Genomic DNA, 18,223 nt, shown 5'->3' with positions numbered 1-18,223 from the left:
CTAAGATTTTTTTTCTGGTAGATTTTAGGGTGCTGAATGTTTAGGATACTACTGTCTTCAAACATAGACAATTTGTCTTTTTCCTTTTCTGTTTGCATTCCTATTCTGTCTTTCTCTCACAGAGCTCTAGTTCAGATTTTAAGAATGCAGAAATGGACACCCTTGTCTTGGTATGAATTATAATTGAAGTAGTTTTATGTTCACTCCATTTAGGTCATATTTGACATATCTTTTCTATTCTTAGTTTCTTCATGGCTTTAATCATGAATGATGTTTGATTTTTCTGTATGCCATTTTGACACTAATGGAGATGGTTATCACATTCTTGTCCCTAAATCTATTAATATCCTTTATTGCATTTACTGATTAGTAATTACTCAGGCATACTAATATCTATGAAATCATACCAACCACCATTGTAAACTTTATTCAATGAGCTCCATTTTCAATGTTTTAATAACATATTTATTAATTCATTAATTTTCTAACACAATGTCCTGTAGTTTGATAATATTCATCCCTTTTCCTCTTAATAAGACCTGTAAGATACACTTCCTTGTCTTCTTCCCAATTCAAGTCTTCTTGGTTTTGATTTATAACCAAGAAAGTCCCATCTGTGCTGCTCATAAACACCTGAGTGTGGAGACCTCCTCTGGAGCAAGGCCAGCCTAGGAGTGGTCACATACTTATAGAAAACTGAGTCTGTTATATCAGAAGCCATCAATTATTCATATATATTCAGTTTTAGGCAACCACAGCTGCTGTGTTTTTTTATTATTATATTTGTGTTTTATTTACACATCAGCCATGGGTTCCCCTGTCTCCCCCCCCCCCCCCCCCCCCCCCAAGTCCCTCCCCTCCATTCCCATCTCCTCCAGGGCCAAGACTCCCCTGGGGATTCAATATAACCTGGTGGATTCAGTACAGGCAGGTCCAGTCCCCTCCTTCCAGGCTGAGCAAAGTGTCCCTGTGTAAGCCCAAGGTTCCAAACACTCAGGATAAGTGAGACAATTGAATAGCTTGAACTGTTTGGGAGGCACCCACGCAGTGGGACCCAGACCTGTCCTTAGAGCTGCTGTGATTTTTATGAGTGGACTAATCCTGTTTTGCTTTGGTCCCACCTGACCTCTGACTCTTACAATCTTTTCACAACATCCTCTGCAATGGTTCATGTGTCTTGGCAGGGGTGTGACATAGATATCTCATTGTTGGCTGATCAATACACTGATACTTGTTCTCTGAACTTTGATCAGTTGTAATGCACTGTATTAATTGTCGATGGCACAAAACAATTGTTGTTATGATAAAGTGTGAGGACTCACTGGTCTAAAGTGTAGTAGTCTCTGCAATCTGCAAACCCCAGGGACAGCAGAATATAGGTCTTTGTGAAGCAAGAAGGAAATATGAGTGTGTTGTGTGGATTGGCCAGGAACTAGATGCCCTTGTCTTGAGGTAGCTGACCTTTGAGAGCTGATTAAATGAGGTGTTTGTTAAACAGAAATATGCTTTATCTGATTCCCAAGGAATGTTGGATATAAGATTTTGTTCATCCAATAAGAATTCTTCTACCTGGTCACTGTCCTCTGGTTCAGCACATTGTCAACAGCACTCCCCTTTAAATCTAACAGGCCAAGCCCTGATCCTTCTCCCATGATCCATCACTAAGCATCAACTGCCAGCAAAGGAAAAATTGGTTTTCTTCCATGGAGTATCACTGTATATACAAACCACATTTAAAGGCAGGCTGCATGCCCAGCAGTAGATAACTATCAATGAAATCAATGTTATTTTTTGGAAAATTTTTATTTCACAATGCTGTAGTCAGGCTTTTATTTTAAAACCTCTGTGTTCTTTTGCTTATACATCATGGTTTCCAATTATCAGTTTATATGAGTTCTGCATTTGTGCAAATGTAGGTGTCTCTACATGTACATGCAATTCTAGTGTTTTTCATTTTTTCAATTTGTTTACTTAGTTTATTCTCATTTTTTTTGCCTGTTTCATTTCTAAAGAGAAAGAGAAAAAGTCCTCGAACTGGAAGAGTGAGGAGATGAGGAGTATCCTGATCAGAATATATTCTGTAAAAAAAAAAAAAAAATATTCTCAATTAAAATGAAAGCTAAGAAATACACTGCCTTTGTGGTATCCATATTTGATTTTAGTAATTTCAGCAATTTCCTTCCTGAATTATTCTATGACACACTAGTCATTCAAGAGTTTATTGTTTAGTCTCAATTGCTTTCATATGTTTCCTTATTTGTCATTACTAATAATTTCTATTCTGCTAAGGGAAAATTATTTTAATGTTTTCATATTTGTTAAGATTTTTTGTGGTCAAAATGTGATCTATTTTTAAGAGAGTTCTCATAGATACAAAGGATGAACTACACATTGCTTCTGGTGATTGTGAAGTTTTTTCCATGTGTGTTGAAATCAATTGACCTAGGGTGAAGTTTTTCTTTGGTAGTTCATTGGTTATTTTTAGTTTTTATGAACTATCTATTGATAAAAGTAGAATATAGAAGAAACCACTCAAAGTTGACATCTGGATTATACATAAAATCATACTCATACACATACATGCACACACACATGCACATTCACGTACGGGGAGAGAGATAGAGATGGGAAAAACTTGTGTAATATGTTTTATTATTTTTTGAAGAATCCTTTTTAAAAGAATTTAAAATAATGAGAGTTTGAATGGTTTTACTACATGTTATCTATATAGTAAAATTATACTACTAACAGTCAAATAGTACTATTTAATAAGATGTTAATTAAAATTAAGTGATTTATAGGCTTTATATTTTCAGAGTATATATGTGTCATGTGTAATTGTTAAACAGGTAGACAAGAATGAACAACTCAAAAGCAACACTGAATTTTCCTTATCCGGCTTCCTAGGTGCAGAAAAATAACATCCTTTAATTTGAATTACTTCTGGTTAGAGTTCCCAGTGTTCTCTTACATTCCAGGATAAGGAAAATATGGCCTTATAAAAGAGAAATATCTGAAAACTGAAATCCTTAGGCTGACTCTAGTCTTCTCCCAGCGAGCATGGTACTAATACACAACTATGCACAGGTGCTCAGCTGAGGTGTTGCTCTGCACAGAGGCAGAAATGTGGAGTAGCTGACATCACAGCTAAATCATCCAAGAAGTCCTAAGCTGAGCCATGCATAACTACCATTGAGGAAATCAGGGATCAGGTTCTGACCTCTCCCTGTGGCTAAACCTTTTGAAACAACTGAGGAGGAGACTAATATCAGAGCAGGTAATACTGAAAGATTTCTCAAGGTCACGTGGACACACTTACCTCAGTCTGCCTCAGAGTTCAGGTTCCATTAGGGTGAGCCAAGACCTTAGGAGTATGTATTTCTAAGCTTGCACATCAATGAAGACTCTAGTGGAAGGCTTAGACATCACCACATAGCTACAGGATGATTGTGCTCAACTACTGAAAAGAAACAAAAATTCTTAGAAAGGTTGTTAAGGAATTCCTCATGGCTACATTAAATATCATGGATTAAATGAAAAATAATGTGGACCACAGCTGCATTATCATAGCGGCTAAAGTTTGTAACATATAATTTAGAGAAAATTATAAACAAAGAAAAGAAAATAGTACCATGCATCTAAGAACAAATTTGAGGGCAGGTGGGAAATCCTTCAGGTAAAGTAGCTAAAAGACTGTGTGTCATATGAATTTCTACTTTTGTTAAGTGGTATACATTTCTGAACAAGTCTTTGTTAATGACTTTATGGTAGGCATCATTGGGAGTGTATAGATCTGATGCTGCAACATAGTAAGTGAAAGACCAATGGGTTTTAGGGGCCATATTGAATTATACGTGTGAATATTAAATGTATATTTAAAAGACATGGAGTCAAATGGTAGATAAATGAAAATATATGACAGAAGACGGGGACGTATGCATCTTGCTATATGAAGACACTCTATACAATTATAAATACCTGTTTCTGTACCTTATTTTCTTAGTGCTCATCATGCTCTTGTGGCCCAAGCTCATGTTATTCCCAGGGCTTGGAAATTCCAGAGCCCACCAGCATTTAAGTAGAAGACATTTTGCCAATTTAGTTTGTATATTTCTTTGCCTCTTCCCACTGATATTTTAGATTTAGGGCAATCTTACATCATGACTCTTTATAACCATATTCATCTACAATAAATCACAACTATTTCTACTAAATCTGAAAAAGAGAAAATTTTCTAAATAATCTGTTCATATATGAACATTCTATGAACATGTAGAATATAAATGAAAATCAGTCATATAGAGAGAACAGAGATCTAATGACCACAATAACACACTTTTCTGATTTAATAAGGAGTGATTCTATTTTAAATAACCTGCCTTCTTCAGTCAGAGATATAGTCCATTAGCCCTTGGTGACACATGCAGTAGACTGACTCTGTTCCTTTGACCTTATAGGTGAAATACATCATTCCCTTGACCTCATGTGAACCTTCTTCCTGATTTTCTCCTTACTAATGTGCCATCGGACCTCACTACTAATAGCATGCCATATTCATGAAATAGATGTGCAGGCTTATACAGAATATCCAGCAATATTGAAACATTAAAGAAAAGGTGGCATATTCCTAAATAAGAATTACATGAAAATTCATGAAATATATGATATAAAATATATACTGAGACAAAGGTAAAGAAACAGATAAAATAAGGATGTCCACTCCCTTGGGACACAACCAACTGTGTATAATTATTAACACATATAAATTTTGACAAATATTGGGCTTCCTAGGGACATTTTCATACATTTAGCTTACTGAACCACTTTATCTTCTTTCCATTGCTATGTTTAAAGATTATAGTTTTATCTTAAATTGTGTGTGTGGTTGGATATCTGTGTATATCTGAGCATGTTTCTCTGTGTGTATGTGTGTGTACATCACTACATGTAACTTTGGAGGTAAGAAGAGGGTGTTAGGTTTTCTGAAGGTAATTGTGAGCTGTCTCACTTAGGTGCTAAAACAAAACTCAGAATCTCTATAAGAACAGCATGCATTGTTTACTGATGAGCCTTCTCTTAAGTACTATGATTGAAGAAAAGCATCCTCACTCTGTATTTAGAAGTTTGCACAGGTGTCTTATGTGAACAGTCTATGTGATCAGTTGATATTGTTTTATTTTCATAACAGTCTTACATTATCCTTAATATTGTATTGTCATAGTAAAACTGGAAAATGACTCAGTCCAAACAGACATTCAGCAATACACCTCAACATATCTTATTATTGTCCCGGATCTCTCATCCAGGATTTTACTGGTGTAGATTTGTAAAATGTACTTACATGGTTACAGTTGGGAAAATGCAGAGATTGACACTAACATGGAAGAAACCTCAAGGTTATACTAGCTCAATATGGGCCACATGCTGTCGGTATTACATTAAAAAGGAATAGAAATTTTAAAAGATGGAGAAATTATTGGTTCCCATTCAGGTACTCTGCAGGAATGCCAGTGTTAAGGAACCAGGAATCCACTTCCTCCCTTCATGCCTAAGCCATGGTCTAAGATACTTGCAGCATGCCTGGCCTCATGGAGGAAAGCTGGTAAGGAACATCTGGTCATCACCTGTCACATGACCATGTGGGTGTCAGGAGGCAGGGCCTACCCAGTCCAGGCACTGTCTGACAGGCTGAGGCAAAGCCCAGGATCAGAATAAAAGGGCTGAAGCACAGGGCACTTCCATCCACTCACCTCCTGAGATACCCACAGATCCTGAGCTGCCTATCACCTTGGTAAGTGTGCATGGGAGGCAAGAGCAGAGACTTTTCCAGAGGGCTAGCCAGTCTAGAGTTGGAAAGAGGACTGGGAATGGTTTTTCTGCCTAGAGGACATATTAATAGATCATTGAATGTGGTGAAGACCGAGGGGTAAGGCAATGGTAACAATGATACACACAAGCCACAGTTCTGAGAGACATTGGAATGCTTGGGGCATTATGGCTCTGGAGAGAAAAAAGTATATTCAGTGTACAGGAACCCTCTGGATGGGGCACTGAGCGCAAGAAGTTTCAGGGGAAGTTGATCAGTGAAGATAATGCTTCCCCTCATTTCCGAAGAAGACTTCCAGTCAGGAATGAACACCAGTCTCTTCTTTTGACTGGGGAAAGAAAGAGATCCCTGGTTCTGGGATCTGTTCACACACTACTTAGATCAATAGGACACCACAAGGCTGATACTGACCCTGCCACTCTTACCCAAGCAGATACTCATGATTTGGACACCTCTGAACTCTGACCTCACAATAGGCCCTACTGTTCCAAGGCAGCCTTGAGAGGGTTTACATATTTTTCTTTCAGGGGCTCAGCTTACTCCCTCAGTTGACATAGAAGGTGCTTTGGAATACTGACCTTAAACTAAAAACAGCTTCAAGTAATGGTTACTTTTTCCCTTTACAATCACTGTTCTCTGAAATAATCCATGTACTGGCACACATAAAAGGACTAAGACCAAGAGATGTTTTACATTGATATTCAATCAGTGTGGCTGGATACCAGGTGACAATTAGTCTCATTGGCATGGTTTTCTTAAGTTCTAAATTCATGATAAACATGCTGAGACAAGCATAAATGTTTTCCTTGATTATCAGTGAAATTTCTGGGAGGGCAGGATGAGTCAGGTGGCCACAGTGTCTGTTGTGTGACATGTGTGTGATTCTCTTGCAGCTTCTGAGCACCCACAGGCCAAGATGTCCTGCCAGCAGAGCCAGCAGCAGTGCCAGCCCCCTCCCAAGTGTGCCCCCAAGTGCCCTCCCAAGTGCCAGACTCCAAAGTGTCCCCCCAAGTGTCCTCCCAAGTGCCCCCCTGTGTCTTCCTGCTGTAGCCTGGGCTCTGGGGGCTGCTGTGGCTCCAGCTCTGGGGGAGGCTGTGGCTCCAGTTCTGGGGGCTGCTGCAGCTCTGGGGGTGGTGGCTGCTGCCTGAGCCACCACAGGCCCCGCAGATCTCTCCGACACAGACACCAGAGCTCTGGATGCTGCAGCAGTGGTGGCAGCAGTGGCTGTTGTGGCAGCAGTGGAGGCAGCAGTGGCTGCTGTGGCAGCAGTGGTGGCAGCAGTGGCTGCTGTGGCAGCAGTGGTGGCAGCAGTGGCTGCTGTGGAAGTAGTGGAGGCAGCAGCTGTGGCAGTAGTCAACAGTCTGGTGGCTGTTGCTGACCTGCTGAGGAAGACTTCAGACAAGTGTTGCAGGAGGAAGCCATGCTCAGCAGACTGCCCATGCAGCTGCTCTCTCTCTTCCCGAATCCCTCCTTGCCCTCTCCTCAGAGATGCTGAGGTCTCCTGTGAAAGGGTCTGCATTCCACTCACCAGATGACAATGTCCCCTTGCCTCTTGGTTACAAATAAAAAAGCCTTGCCAAGTCCTGACAAGTCTCTTGGTCATCTTCTCCAGCACCATCCTCATGCCCTCCATTAGTCATCTTCTCCTGCAAACAGAGCCTGGCACTCAGAGCTCTTGTCCCCTCCTAGACATTTAAGTCTTTCCTATGACTTTGTACCAACTGTTCGACTGTGTCTATAAGTACTAAGGTGATCTTTTTAATAGTAACCTGATGAAAGAATTTAGAAAAAGAAGTCACTCCTTAGAATAATAAAACCTGGGGACAAACCCAGTATCAAGGAAGTTCAAGGTGAATGTTCATTATTAGACTCTCATTAGAAGGATGAAAATTCAATATTCTGATTAAACGAGGAAAATCAGCATATCAACTTCATTATTTTTGTTACTCTTTCTCAAAGAAAATTTTACCTACAACTGCAGGAACTTACATAGTTTCTATCACATTATTTTGTAGCTGTGATTGAGTTGTTATAATGTGGGAACATCTGTACAGCTGAACAATGACAACAGTCTCTTTCCTTCAGTTCTGCTGGTGGCTGCTGAAATCTTGACACTGATGATATCAGTATTCTAGAGTGGAGGTGTGGCCATCTTTGCATGTGTTCTCCATACTTCTGTGATTTGTTTTTCAAATCAAGTCTCTGCAGTGGACCTAAAACAATGGTTTCATTGAAGTGTGGTCTCTTTCAGGTCTCTAACGCTGTCCTCTGTCATTGTAAGAAACAGGCTTTGTCATCATTGTCCCTCTGATACATCACACTGGAGTGACAACCAGAGGCTCTCTTTCACCCTGTTCACCTTCTGCTTAAGTTTATATATATATATATATATATATATATATATATATATATATATATATATATATATATATATATATATATATGTGAATGTTAGAAAAATATCTTATACCATTTAAGTCCCAGTGCTATTTATGAATTAAACACAATAAAATTCATCAATTTACGTGCAAAAGTTCATGATTTGGCAAAATATTTGGTGCTGTATGCTGCAAAGTGCAATCTGCACACTGAATATTTTTGAGACCTATTTGCATGCTATATGAACAATATATAAACAGCAGAGCCTTACTAATACATATAAATGATAGTGTGGTAAACATATTTTCAATAAATTAAATTTTATGTGGTAGAAAGCACCACTGAACTGGTTGAGAATTTCAAGTTAGAAAAGTTTAATTCATACTATACTTTTATGTGTATGCTCATCTATTTTATTCTAAACTTTATATGTGATAGAAAATGTGTAATATTTGCCTTTTGTGTCTAATTTTTAACTTGAGCTGGTATCTGAGTCCATCTATTCTCCTGGAAAGGACTTAACTAATTTTTAAAAATGAATACAGTTCCATTGATCATGCACACCACATTTCTTTGTCCACATGTCATGGTCATCTAAGTTGGTTCTATATGGTGGCTGTTATCATCAATGCAGTGACACATGTCAGTCTGTAGGGGTCGCTGTAGGATTCGGAATTTGATGACTTTGGGCGTGTACCTGACATTGTTGGAGCTAGATCCCAAGGTAATTCTAGTTTTAGTTTTGAGGTTCCTTTTCTCCAACATCCTCACCAGCATTATTTGCCACAGGTATTTTTGATGATGGCCAGATGTCTGCTGGGAGCTGAATCTCAGTATCAGTTTCATTTCCATCACTCTGATACCTAATAAAAATATTTTCCATATATTGCTGGACTTTTCTCCTTCTAGTACTGGTTGTTCATTTCATTTCTCTTCTTACTAATTGCATAATTTAACTGGTAATATTTTAACTCTTTCTTGTCTTGTAGGTATTAATTCCCCAACAAATTTATAGTTTTTCCATATTTTTCTCTCATCCTGTAAGCTATTTACTGACTCTTACCTTTTTGAGTATGCACTTTTCTTTAATTTTCATTCATTTTACACACCAAAGATCCCCTTTACCTCTCCCACCCCTCAGTCTTCGGTCGCAACCCACTACAAGAAGTCAAGGCCTCTCATGGGTACACACAGAGTATGTACTTTTCAAGGTCATGTATATGTTCATAATTCTCTTTACCCAAAATGAAAATCAATTTAGAAAGTCCTTGCAGCTTCCTATACCCTGAAGTCTTTCTCCTTGATTGTCTGGAGGAGTTGTTAGACTTAGATTCGGGACTTTGATTCATTTGAGCTGATTTTGGGCAGGGTAAGATGAATGTATCGAGTTGTTTCTTGTGTGTGAGGATATCCAGCTATCTCAGCACCATTTACTGAATGGGCGCACTCTTATTCAATGTGTGTTAGTGACACTTTCATCAAAGACCACATGGCTATATCTGTGTAGGTTTATCCCTGGGTCTTGAAGTCTAATTTACTGCTGTACACATCTATTTTCTGGCAGTACACAGCAGTCTTTGCAATTTAATATAATAATTTTGTTCTGAAATATAATTTTAGTAGATATTTTTATGCTTTTGACATGCTCTTTTCCTTATTTTATTGTTTTGCTGTTGTGTGTTCTTTTAAATACCATGTACATTTTTCTATTTCAGTAAAAATTCATATTTTATTGTATTTGATAAGGGTTGAATTGAATTTGGAGATTGCTTTCTGAAATACATTTGCTTCTACAACATTAAATCTACCTGTATGTGAGAATGAACAGTCTTTCCATCTTATAAAGTTTTTATTGTGGAACTCTTTTAATTCCTTGCTCCTGTTTATTCCAAAGTTTTCTTTTCTTTTTTTAATGGTACCATGAATGGGACTATTTTCTGGTTTTTTGTTTTTTTTTGTACTTTCAGTTTGACTTACATAAATGCTACTGAACTTTAAATACTGATTTTGTAGCCTATCATTTAGCTGAACATTGTATCTAAGGTCTTTTGCTGGTAGAATTTTAGGGCATTTCCATTTAAGATGCTACTGTCTGCAAACACAGATAATTAGTCTTCTTCCTTTTCTGCTTGCATTCCTATTTTGATGTTCTCTGACAGAGCTCTAGCTACGATTTTAGGAATGCAGAAAGTGGACACCCTTGTCTCAGTACAATTATAAAGAAAATAATTTTATGTTCATCCCACTTAGGTTATGTTTGATAAATCTTTTCTGTTCCTAGTTTCTTCAGGGCTTTAATCATGAATGATGTTTGACTTTTCTCTATGCCATTTTGGCACCAATGGAGATGGTTATTACATTCCTTTCCGTAAGTCTATTCAATATACTTTATTGCATTTACTGGTTGGTAAATACTAAAACATCCTACCAAACAACCACCATGCTAAACTATTTATTAATGTGCTCCATTTTCAATAAAATATTTATTAACTCATCAGTTTTCTAACATAATGTCCTGTTGTGTGATGATATTCATACCTTTTTCTCCTAAGAAGACCTATAAAATACCCTCCCTTGTCTTCTTCTGAGTTCAAATCCTCTTCTTGGTTTTTGTTTTTTTTTTTATAACCAAGAAAGTCCCGTCTGTGCTCCCCATAAACACCTGAGTATGCAGACCTCCTCTGGAACAAGGCCAGTCTAGGCATGGCCACATACATATCAAAAACTGAGTCTCTTATACCAGAAGCCACAAATTGTTCATATGTATTCAGTTTGTAGACAACCACAATTGCTGTGATTTTCATGATTTTTATGGTCCCTCCTCACCTGACTCTTACAATCTTTTCACAACCTCCTCTGCAATGGTCCATGTGTCTTGGGAGGTATGAGACACAGACATCTCATTGTTGACTGATCAATATGCTGACACGTGTTCTCTGAACTTTCATCAGTTGTGATGCATTGCATTAACCATTGTCCATGGCACAAAAATCATTGTTATTATGGTAAGGTCTGAGGACTGATTGGCCTAGAGTGTAGTGGTCTTTGCAATCTGCAAACACCAGGGCCAATAGTCTATAGATCTTTGTAAAACACTAAGGAAATGTGAGAGTTGTGGGTGAGGATTGGCCAGGAACTATATGCCTTTATCTTGAGGTGGCTGACCTTTGACAGCAGATTAAATGAAGTTTCTAGTAAACAGAAATATACTTTATCAGATTCCCAAGGAATGCTGGATTTAGGCTTTTGTTTATTCAATAAGAATTATTCTATCTGGTCAATATTCTCCTGTTCAGAATATTGTCACCAGCACTCCCATTTGTATCTAACAGGCCAAGCCCCCATCCTTCTCCCAGGATCCATTTCTAAGCATCAACTGCCAGCCAAGCAAAGATTGGTTTTCTCCAATGGAGTATCACAGTATATACGAACGACACTTAAAGGCAGGCTTCATGCCCGGCACTGGATAACTATGAACACAATCAATGGTATTTTTTTGAAATTTTTTGTCTCACAATGCTGTACTCAGGCTTTTTTTTTTTAACCTCAACGGTTTTTTACTTATTCATTATTGTTTCCAATTTTTTGTTTATATAAGTTCTGTGTTTGGGCAAATGTTAGTGTGTCTACATGTACATGCAATTCTATTGTTTTTCCTTTTTAAAATTTATTTGGCTTATTTTTATTTGTTTTTTTGTTTCCTGCTTCATTTCTAAAGAGAGGGCAAAAGAAGACATAGAACTGGAAAGATGAGGAGATACGGAGTATCTGGGAGTATATCAAGGAGGAGGGAACCTGATCAGAATATATTCTATAAAGATTATCCTCAATTAAAATGAAAACTAAGAAAAAGCATTGCCTTTGTTGCACCCATATTTATTTTTATTTGATATTTAGGAATTTAAACAATTTCCTTCCTGAATTACCCTATCACACACCAGTCACTCAAGAGGTTTATGTTTTAGACTCAATTGTAATTATATGGTTTCCTTTTTTATTTGTCGTTCTTAATGTTTTCTATTCTGATAAGGAAAGAATTATTTTAATCCTTTCATATTTGTTAGGATTTTTATGGTGAAAATGTGATCAATTTTTAAGAGAGTTCTCATAGCTACAGAGGATAAAGTATACCTTACATCTGATATTTTGAAATTTTGTCCTTGTGTGTTGAATCCACTTGACCTAGAGTGAAGTTTTTCTTTGGAAGTTCCTTTTGTTGTCAGTTTTTATGACCTATCTATTGAAAAGTAGAATATGGAAGGAACCACTCAAAATTGACATCTAGATTACACACAAAGTCATAACACACACACACACACACACACACACACACACACACACACACACACATTCATACCCATGCCCATACACATTTATGGTGAGAGAAATAGAGGTGGGATAAATGTTATTATTCATGTAATATGTTTTATCATTATTTGAAGAATTCTTCCTAAAAGAGTTTAAAATAATGAGAGAGTTTTGAGTGGTTTTATTACATGTCAGCTATACATAAAATTATACCACTAACAATAACCAAATATTATTATTTAATGAGATGTCAATTAAAATTAAGTGATTTATACACTTCATAATTTGAGAGTATTTATGTATCATGTGTAATTGTTAAACAGGTAGACAAGAATAAACATCCTAAAGACTCATTGAATTTTCTTGATTCGGCCTCAGGGGTGCCGAGAAAAAAAAAACAACACGTTTTTATTTGAATTATTTCTAGTTAGAGTTTTCAGTGTTCTCTTATATTCCAGGATAAATAAAATATGGCCTTATAAAAGAGAAATATCTGACAACTGAAATCCTTAGAATGTCAACTGCTTTTGGTCAAAATAGTCATATTGACTTACAGCCGAAGTCTCCAGAGCTCACAGTCAAGGCTGACTCTAGTCTTCTCCCAGCCAGTATGGTACTAATGCTCAACTATGCACAGGTGTTCAGCTGAGGACCTGGGAGTTGCCCTCAAAAGGGCAGAAGTGTGAAGTAGCTGGAGTCACAGACACATCATCCTAGAAGTCCTAAACAGAGCCATGCATATCTACCATTGTGGAAACCATGGATCATGTCCTGACCAATCCCAGTTGCTGAACCTTTCGGAACAACTTCAGTCTGCCTCAGAATTCAGGTTCCACTGGGGTGAGCCAAGTCATTAGGAGTATCTATTTCTAAGTTTACATAATCTGTGAAGATTCAAGTGAAAGGCTTAGACATCACCAAATAGCTACAAAATGAGTGTTCAACTACTGAAGAAAAACACAAACCTTAACACAGGTTGTTAAGGAATTCCCCATGACTACACTAAACATCATAGAATAAAGAAAAATAATGTGGACCTCAGCTACATTATCATAGCAGCTAAAGTTTATAACATATAATTTAGAGAGAATCTAAACCAATATAAGAAAGAAAATATCATAATTGATCTGAGAACAAATTTGAGAGCAGGTGGGAAATGCTTCAGGAAAAGTAGCACAAAAGGCTGTGTGTCATAAAACTTTTTCTACTTCTGTTAAGTGGTATCCATTCCTGAAAAAGTCCTTGCTAATAACTTGGTGGACTATATCTGAGAGTGTTAGGGTCTTCGATCGATCTGACCCTGAAACGTAGTAAATAAAAGACCAACAGTCTTTAGGGGCCATATCGAGGTACAACTTTGGGTATGTGTAAATATTACATGTATTTTTTAAAAGACATGGAAACAAATGATAGATGAAAATATATGACAGAAGACAAGGACCTATGCACCTATGTATATGAAGACTTTGTACAATTATAAATACCCCTGTTTCACTAACATATTTTCTTGGTGCTCACCCTGCTCTTGTGTCCCAACCTCATTTTATTCCCAGGGCTTGGAAATTCCAGAGCTCACCAGCATTTAAGGAGAAGAGACTTTGCCAATTTAGTTTGCATATTTCTTCGCCACTTCTCACTGACTTTTTTTTAGATTCAAGACAATCTTAAATCATGACTCTTTACAAACATATTCTTCTATGATGAATCATAATTATTTCTACTAAATCAGAAAAAGAGAAAAAGTTCTAAATAATATATTGCCTATGATCATGTACAATATAAATGAAATCAGGCACATAATGATAACAGAGGAATAATGACCACTGAAACACATCTTGTGAATTATTAGGATGGATTCTATTAAATAACCTGCCTTCTTCAGTGAGGGATTTGGCCCATTAGCCCTTTGTCTCACATGCAGGAGTAGACTGACTCTGTTCCTTTATTTCTGATAGGTGGACAATATTATTCCCATGAACTCAAGTGAGCCCTCTTCCTGATTTTCTCCTTATTAATATGCAATCCAGACCACACAAGTAAGAGCATGCAGTTTTTATGAATGAGATGTGCTTGCTTATACAGGATATTCAGCAATATTGAAACAGTAGAGAAAAGGTAGTATATTCCTAAATAAGTGTTAAATAAAAATTCATGAAATGTATGTTATAAAAATAAATACAGAGATAAATATAAAGAAACGTGTGAAATAAAGATGTCCACTCTCTCTGGACACTACCACCTTTTACAGTTATTCATGTATATACATTTTGACAATATTGGCCTTCCTTAGGACATTTTTATATATTTTATTTATTGAACGTCTTTATCTTCTTATAGTTGCTATTGTTAAAAGTAGTAATTTTATTTTAAATTGTGCTGTATGTATGTGTGTGTGTTTGTGTGTGTGTGTGTGTGTGTGTGTGTGTGTGTGTGTGTGTATCTCTGTGTGTGTATCTGTGTGAGTGTATAGGTACATGACTGTATAGGTATATACCTTTGGAGGTAAGAAGATAGTGTTAGATGCTCTGAAGCTGGAGATACAGGTGGTTATAAGCTGCTCCACTTAGGTGCTAAAACCAAATTAGATCCTCTATAAGAACAGCATGCATTGTTCACCGATGAGCGTTCTCCCAATTGCTATGATTAAAGTAAAGCATCAGATGTGTTATATGACTAGCCTATGTGATCACTTGATGTTGTTTTATTTTCATAATAGTCTTACGTTATTCTTAATATGGCACTATCTTAGTAAATATGGGAACTGACACATCCTAAACAGACATTCAGAAACACACCTCAACTTGTCTTGGTGCTGTTCCAGACTTTTCATGCAGAATTTTACTGGTGTAGATGTGTAAAATGTACTTTCATAGGCACAGTTGGGAAAGTGCAGGAACTGAAACAATTATTGAAGAAACTTTGAGGTTTTGTTAACTCAATATGGGCTACATGCTGCACATATCAAATTAACAAGAAACAGAAAAGAAAGAAGTTGGAGAATTGAATGGTTCCCATTCAGGTACTCTGGATGTATCCAGGGTTAAGAATCCAGGAATCAACTTCCTCCCTTCTTGCCTAAGCCATGGTCTAAGTTACATGCAGCAGGCCTAACCTCATGGAGGAGAGCTGGTGAGGAATATCTGGTCATCACCTGTCACATGACCATGTGGGTGTCAGGAAGCAGGGCTTCCCCTGTCCAGACACTGTCTGACAGGCTGAGGCAGAGCCCAGGACCTTGTGGCTTTTAACTCTGCAATTGGCGCTGTGTTTCTTATTTAACAAGATGGTTGCATCTACAAAGGACTGAAGCACAGGGCACTTCTATCCACTCATCTCCTGAGATACCCACAGATACTGGGCTGCTTATCACTTTGGTAAGTGTGCATGGTAGACAAGAGCAGAAACTTTTCCAGAGGGCTTTCCAGTCTATATCTGGAGAGGGGACAGGGAAGGGTCTCTCTGCGTAGAGCACATATTGGTAGACATTAAATGTGGTGAAGAGTGAGGTTAGAGCTAATGACAACATGGACATACAGAAGCCACAGTTCTGTGAGAAAATGGAATGATTGGGACATTCTAACTCTGGAGAGTACAAAGCAACTTCAGTGTATAGGAACCCTCAAGAAAGGACAGTGAACAAAGAGAATTGTATGCATCTGGATAGGTTTCAGGGAGGAGTTGGTCTGTGAAGATAATGCTTCCCCTCATTTTTGAAGAAGACTTCCAGTCAGGAATGAGCACCAGTCTTCCTTTGACTGAGGAAAGACAGAGATCCCTGGTTCTGGGATCTGTTCACACACTTCTCAGATCAATAGGACACCACAAGGCTGATACTGACCTTGTCACCCTTAGCTGAGCAGTTGATGATTTGGATACCTCTGAACTCTGATCTCACAATAGGCCCTACTGTTCCAAGGCAGCCTTGAGAGGGTTTACATATTTTTCTTTAAAGGGCTCATCTTACTCCCTCAGTGAATAGAAAGTGCTTTGGAATACTGACATTAAACTAAAAACAGCTTCATGTAATGCTTACTCTTTCCCATTGCAACCACTTTTTTTTCTGAAATAATCCATATACTGGCACATGTAGAAGGACTAAGACCAACAGATGTTTGACAATGTCACTAGATATTCATTCAGTGTGGCTGGATACCAGGTGATAATTTGTATCACACTGGCATGGATCCAAGTTTCTAAATGCGTGAGGAACATGGTATGGCAGAAATAATGGTGTTTCCTTGATTATCAGTGAAATTTCATGGGGCGCAGAATGGTTCAAGTGGCCACAGTGTCTGCTGTGTGATATGTGTGTGATTCTCTTGCAGCTTCTGAGTACCCACAGGCCAAGATGTCCTGCCAGCAGAGCCAGCAGCAGTGCCAGCCCCCTCCCAAGTGTGCCCCCAAGTGCCCTCCCAAGTGCCAGACACCAAAATGTCCCAAATGTCCTCCCAAGTGTCCTCCCAAGTGCCCCCCTGTATCTTCCTGCTATAGCCTAGGTTCTGGGGGCTGCTGCAGCTCTGGGGGAGGCTGTGGCTCCAGTTCTTCGGGCTGCTGCAGCTCTGGGGGTGGTGGCTGCTGCCTGAGCCACCACAGGCCCTGCAGATCTCTCCGTCGCCATCGTCACAGCTCTGGATGCTGCAGCAGTGGAGGCAGCAGTGGCTGCTGTGGCAGCAGTGGAGGCAGCAGCTGTGGCAGTAGCCAACAGTCTGGTGGCTGTTGCTGACCTGCTGAGGAAGATGTCAGACAAGTGTTGCAGGAGGAAGCCATGCTCAGCAGACTGCCCATGCAGCTGCTCTCTCTCTTCCTGAATCCCTCCTTGCCCTGTCCTCAGAGATGCTGAGGTCTCCTGTGAAAGGGTCTGCATTCCACTCACCAGATGACAATGTCCCCTTGCCTCTTTGTTACAAATAAAAAAGCCTTGCCAACCCGTCCCGACAAGACTCTTGCTCATCTTCTCCAGCACCATCCTCATGCCCTCTATTAGTCATCTTCTCCTGCACACAGAGACTGGCACTCAGAGCTCTTGTCCCCTCCTAGACATGTATGTGTTTCCTATGACTTTGTATGAACTGTTTCGACTGTATCTGTAAGAACTAATGTGGCCTTTTTAATTGTAACCAGACTTGATAACATAGAAATAGCAGTCACTGCTCACAATAATAAAACATGAGGACAAACCCAGTGTCACGGGGGTTGAAGGTGAATGTTCACTATTAGACACTCATTAGAAGGATGAACATTCAATACTCTGATTAAACAAGGACAACCAGCACATCAGTCAGTCTCTTCTCTTCAAGTTCATTTTTTGTTACTCTTTCTCAGACAAAATTTGACCTACAACTGCAGGAACTTACATAGTTTCCATCAGTTTATTTTGCGGCTGTAATTAAGTTGTTGTAATGTGGAAACATCCATACAGTTGACCAATGACAATGGTCTCATTCCTTCCGTTCTGCTAGTGGCTGCTGAAGTCTTGACACTGATGAGATCAGTATTCAACAGTATTCAAGATGGATGTTTGGCCATCTTTGCATGTGCCTCTCCTTCTGTGATTTGTTTTTCAAATCAAGTCTCTGCAGTGGACCTAAGACAATGTTTTCATGGTAGTGTGGTTTCTTTCATGTCTGTAACGCTGTCCTCTGTCATTGTAGGAAACAGGCTTTGTCATCATTGTCCCACTGTTACATCACACTGGAGCAATCCCCAGAT

The 18,223-nt window shown here is 38.5% G+C and overlaps 1 protein-coding gene across 1 annotated transcript; it reads left to right on the top strand.

Annotated features, from left to right (window-relative positions):
- The first annotated feature begins 6,743 nt into the window (after positions 1-6,743).
- On the top strand, positions 6,744-7,205 carry LOC118586195 (late cornified envelope protein 1C-like). The gene has a single exon (XM_036191346.1). The coding sequence runs from the start codon at positions 6,744-6,746 to the stop codon at positions 7,203-7,205; it is 462 nt and encodes a 153-aa protein (XP_036047239.1).
- The last annotated feature ends 11,018 nt before the right edge of the window (positions 7,206-18,223 follow it).

Source organism: Onychomys torridus, chromosome 6 (genome assembly GCF_903995425.1).
Source record: "Onychomys torridus chromosome 6, mOncTor1.1, whole genome shotgun sequence".
Lineage (NCBI taxonomy): Eukaryota > Metazoa > Chordata > Mammalia > Rodentia > Cricetidae > Onychomys > Onychomys torridus.
Note: the sequence above shows the minus strand (reverse complement) of the source record. Positions and strands in the feature narration are given on the sequence as shown.

Bases quoted from the DNA above. Each gene is read 5' to 3' on its own strand.
- LOC118586195 (XM_036191346.1), top strand. From the start codon at position 6,744: ATGTCCTGCCAGCAGAGCCAGCAGCAGTGCCAGCCCCCTCCCAAGTGT.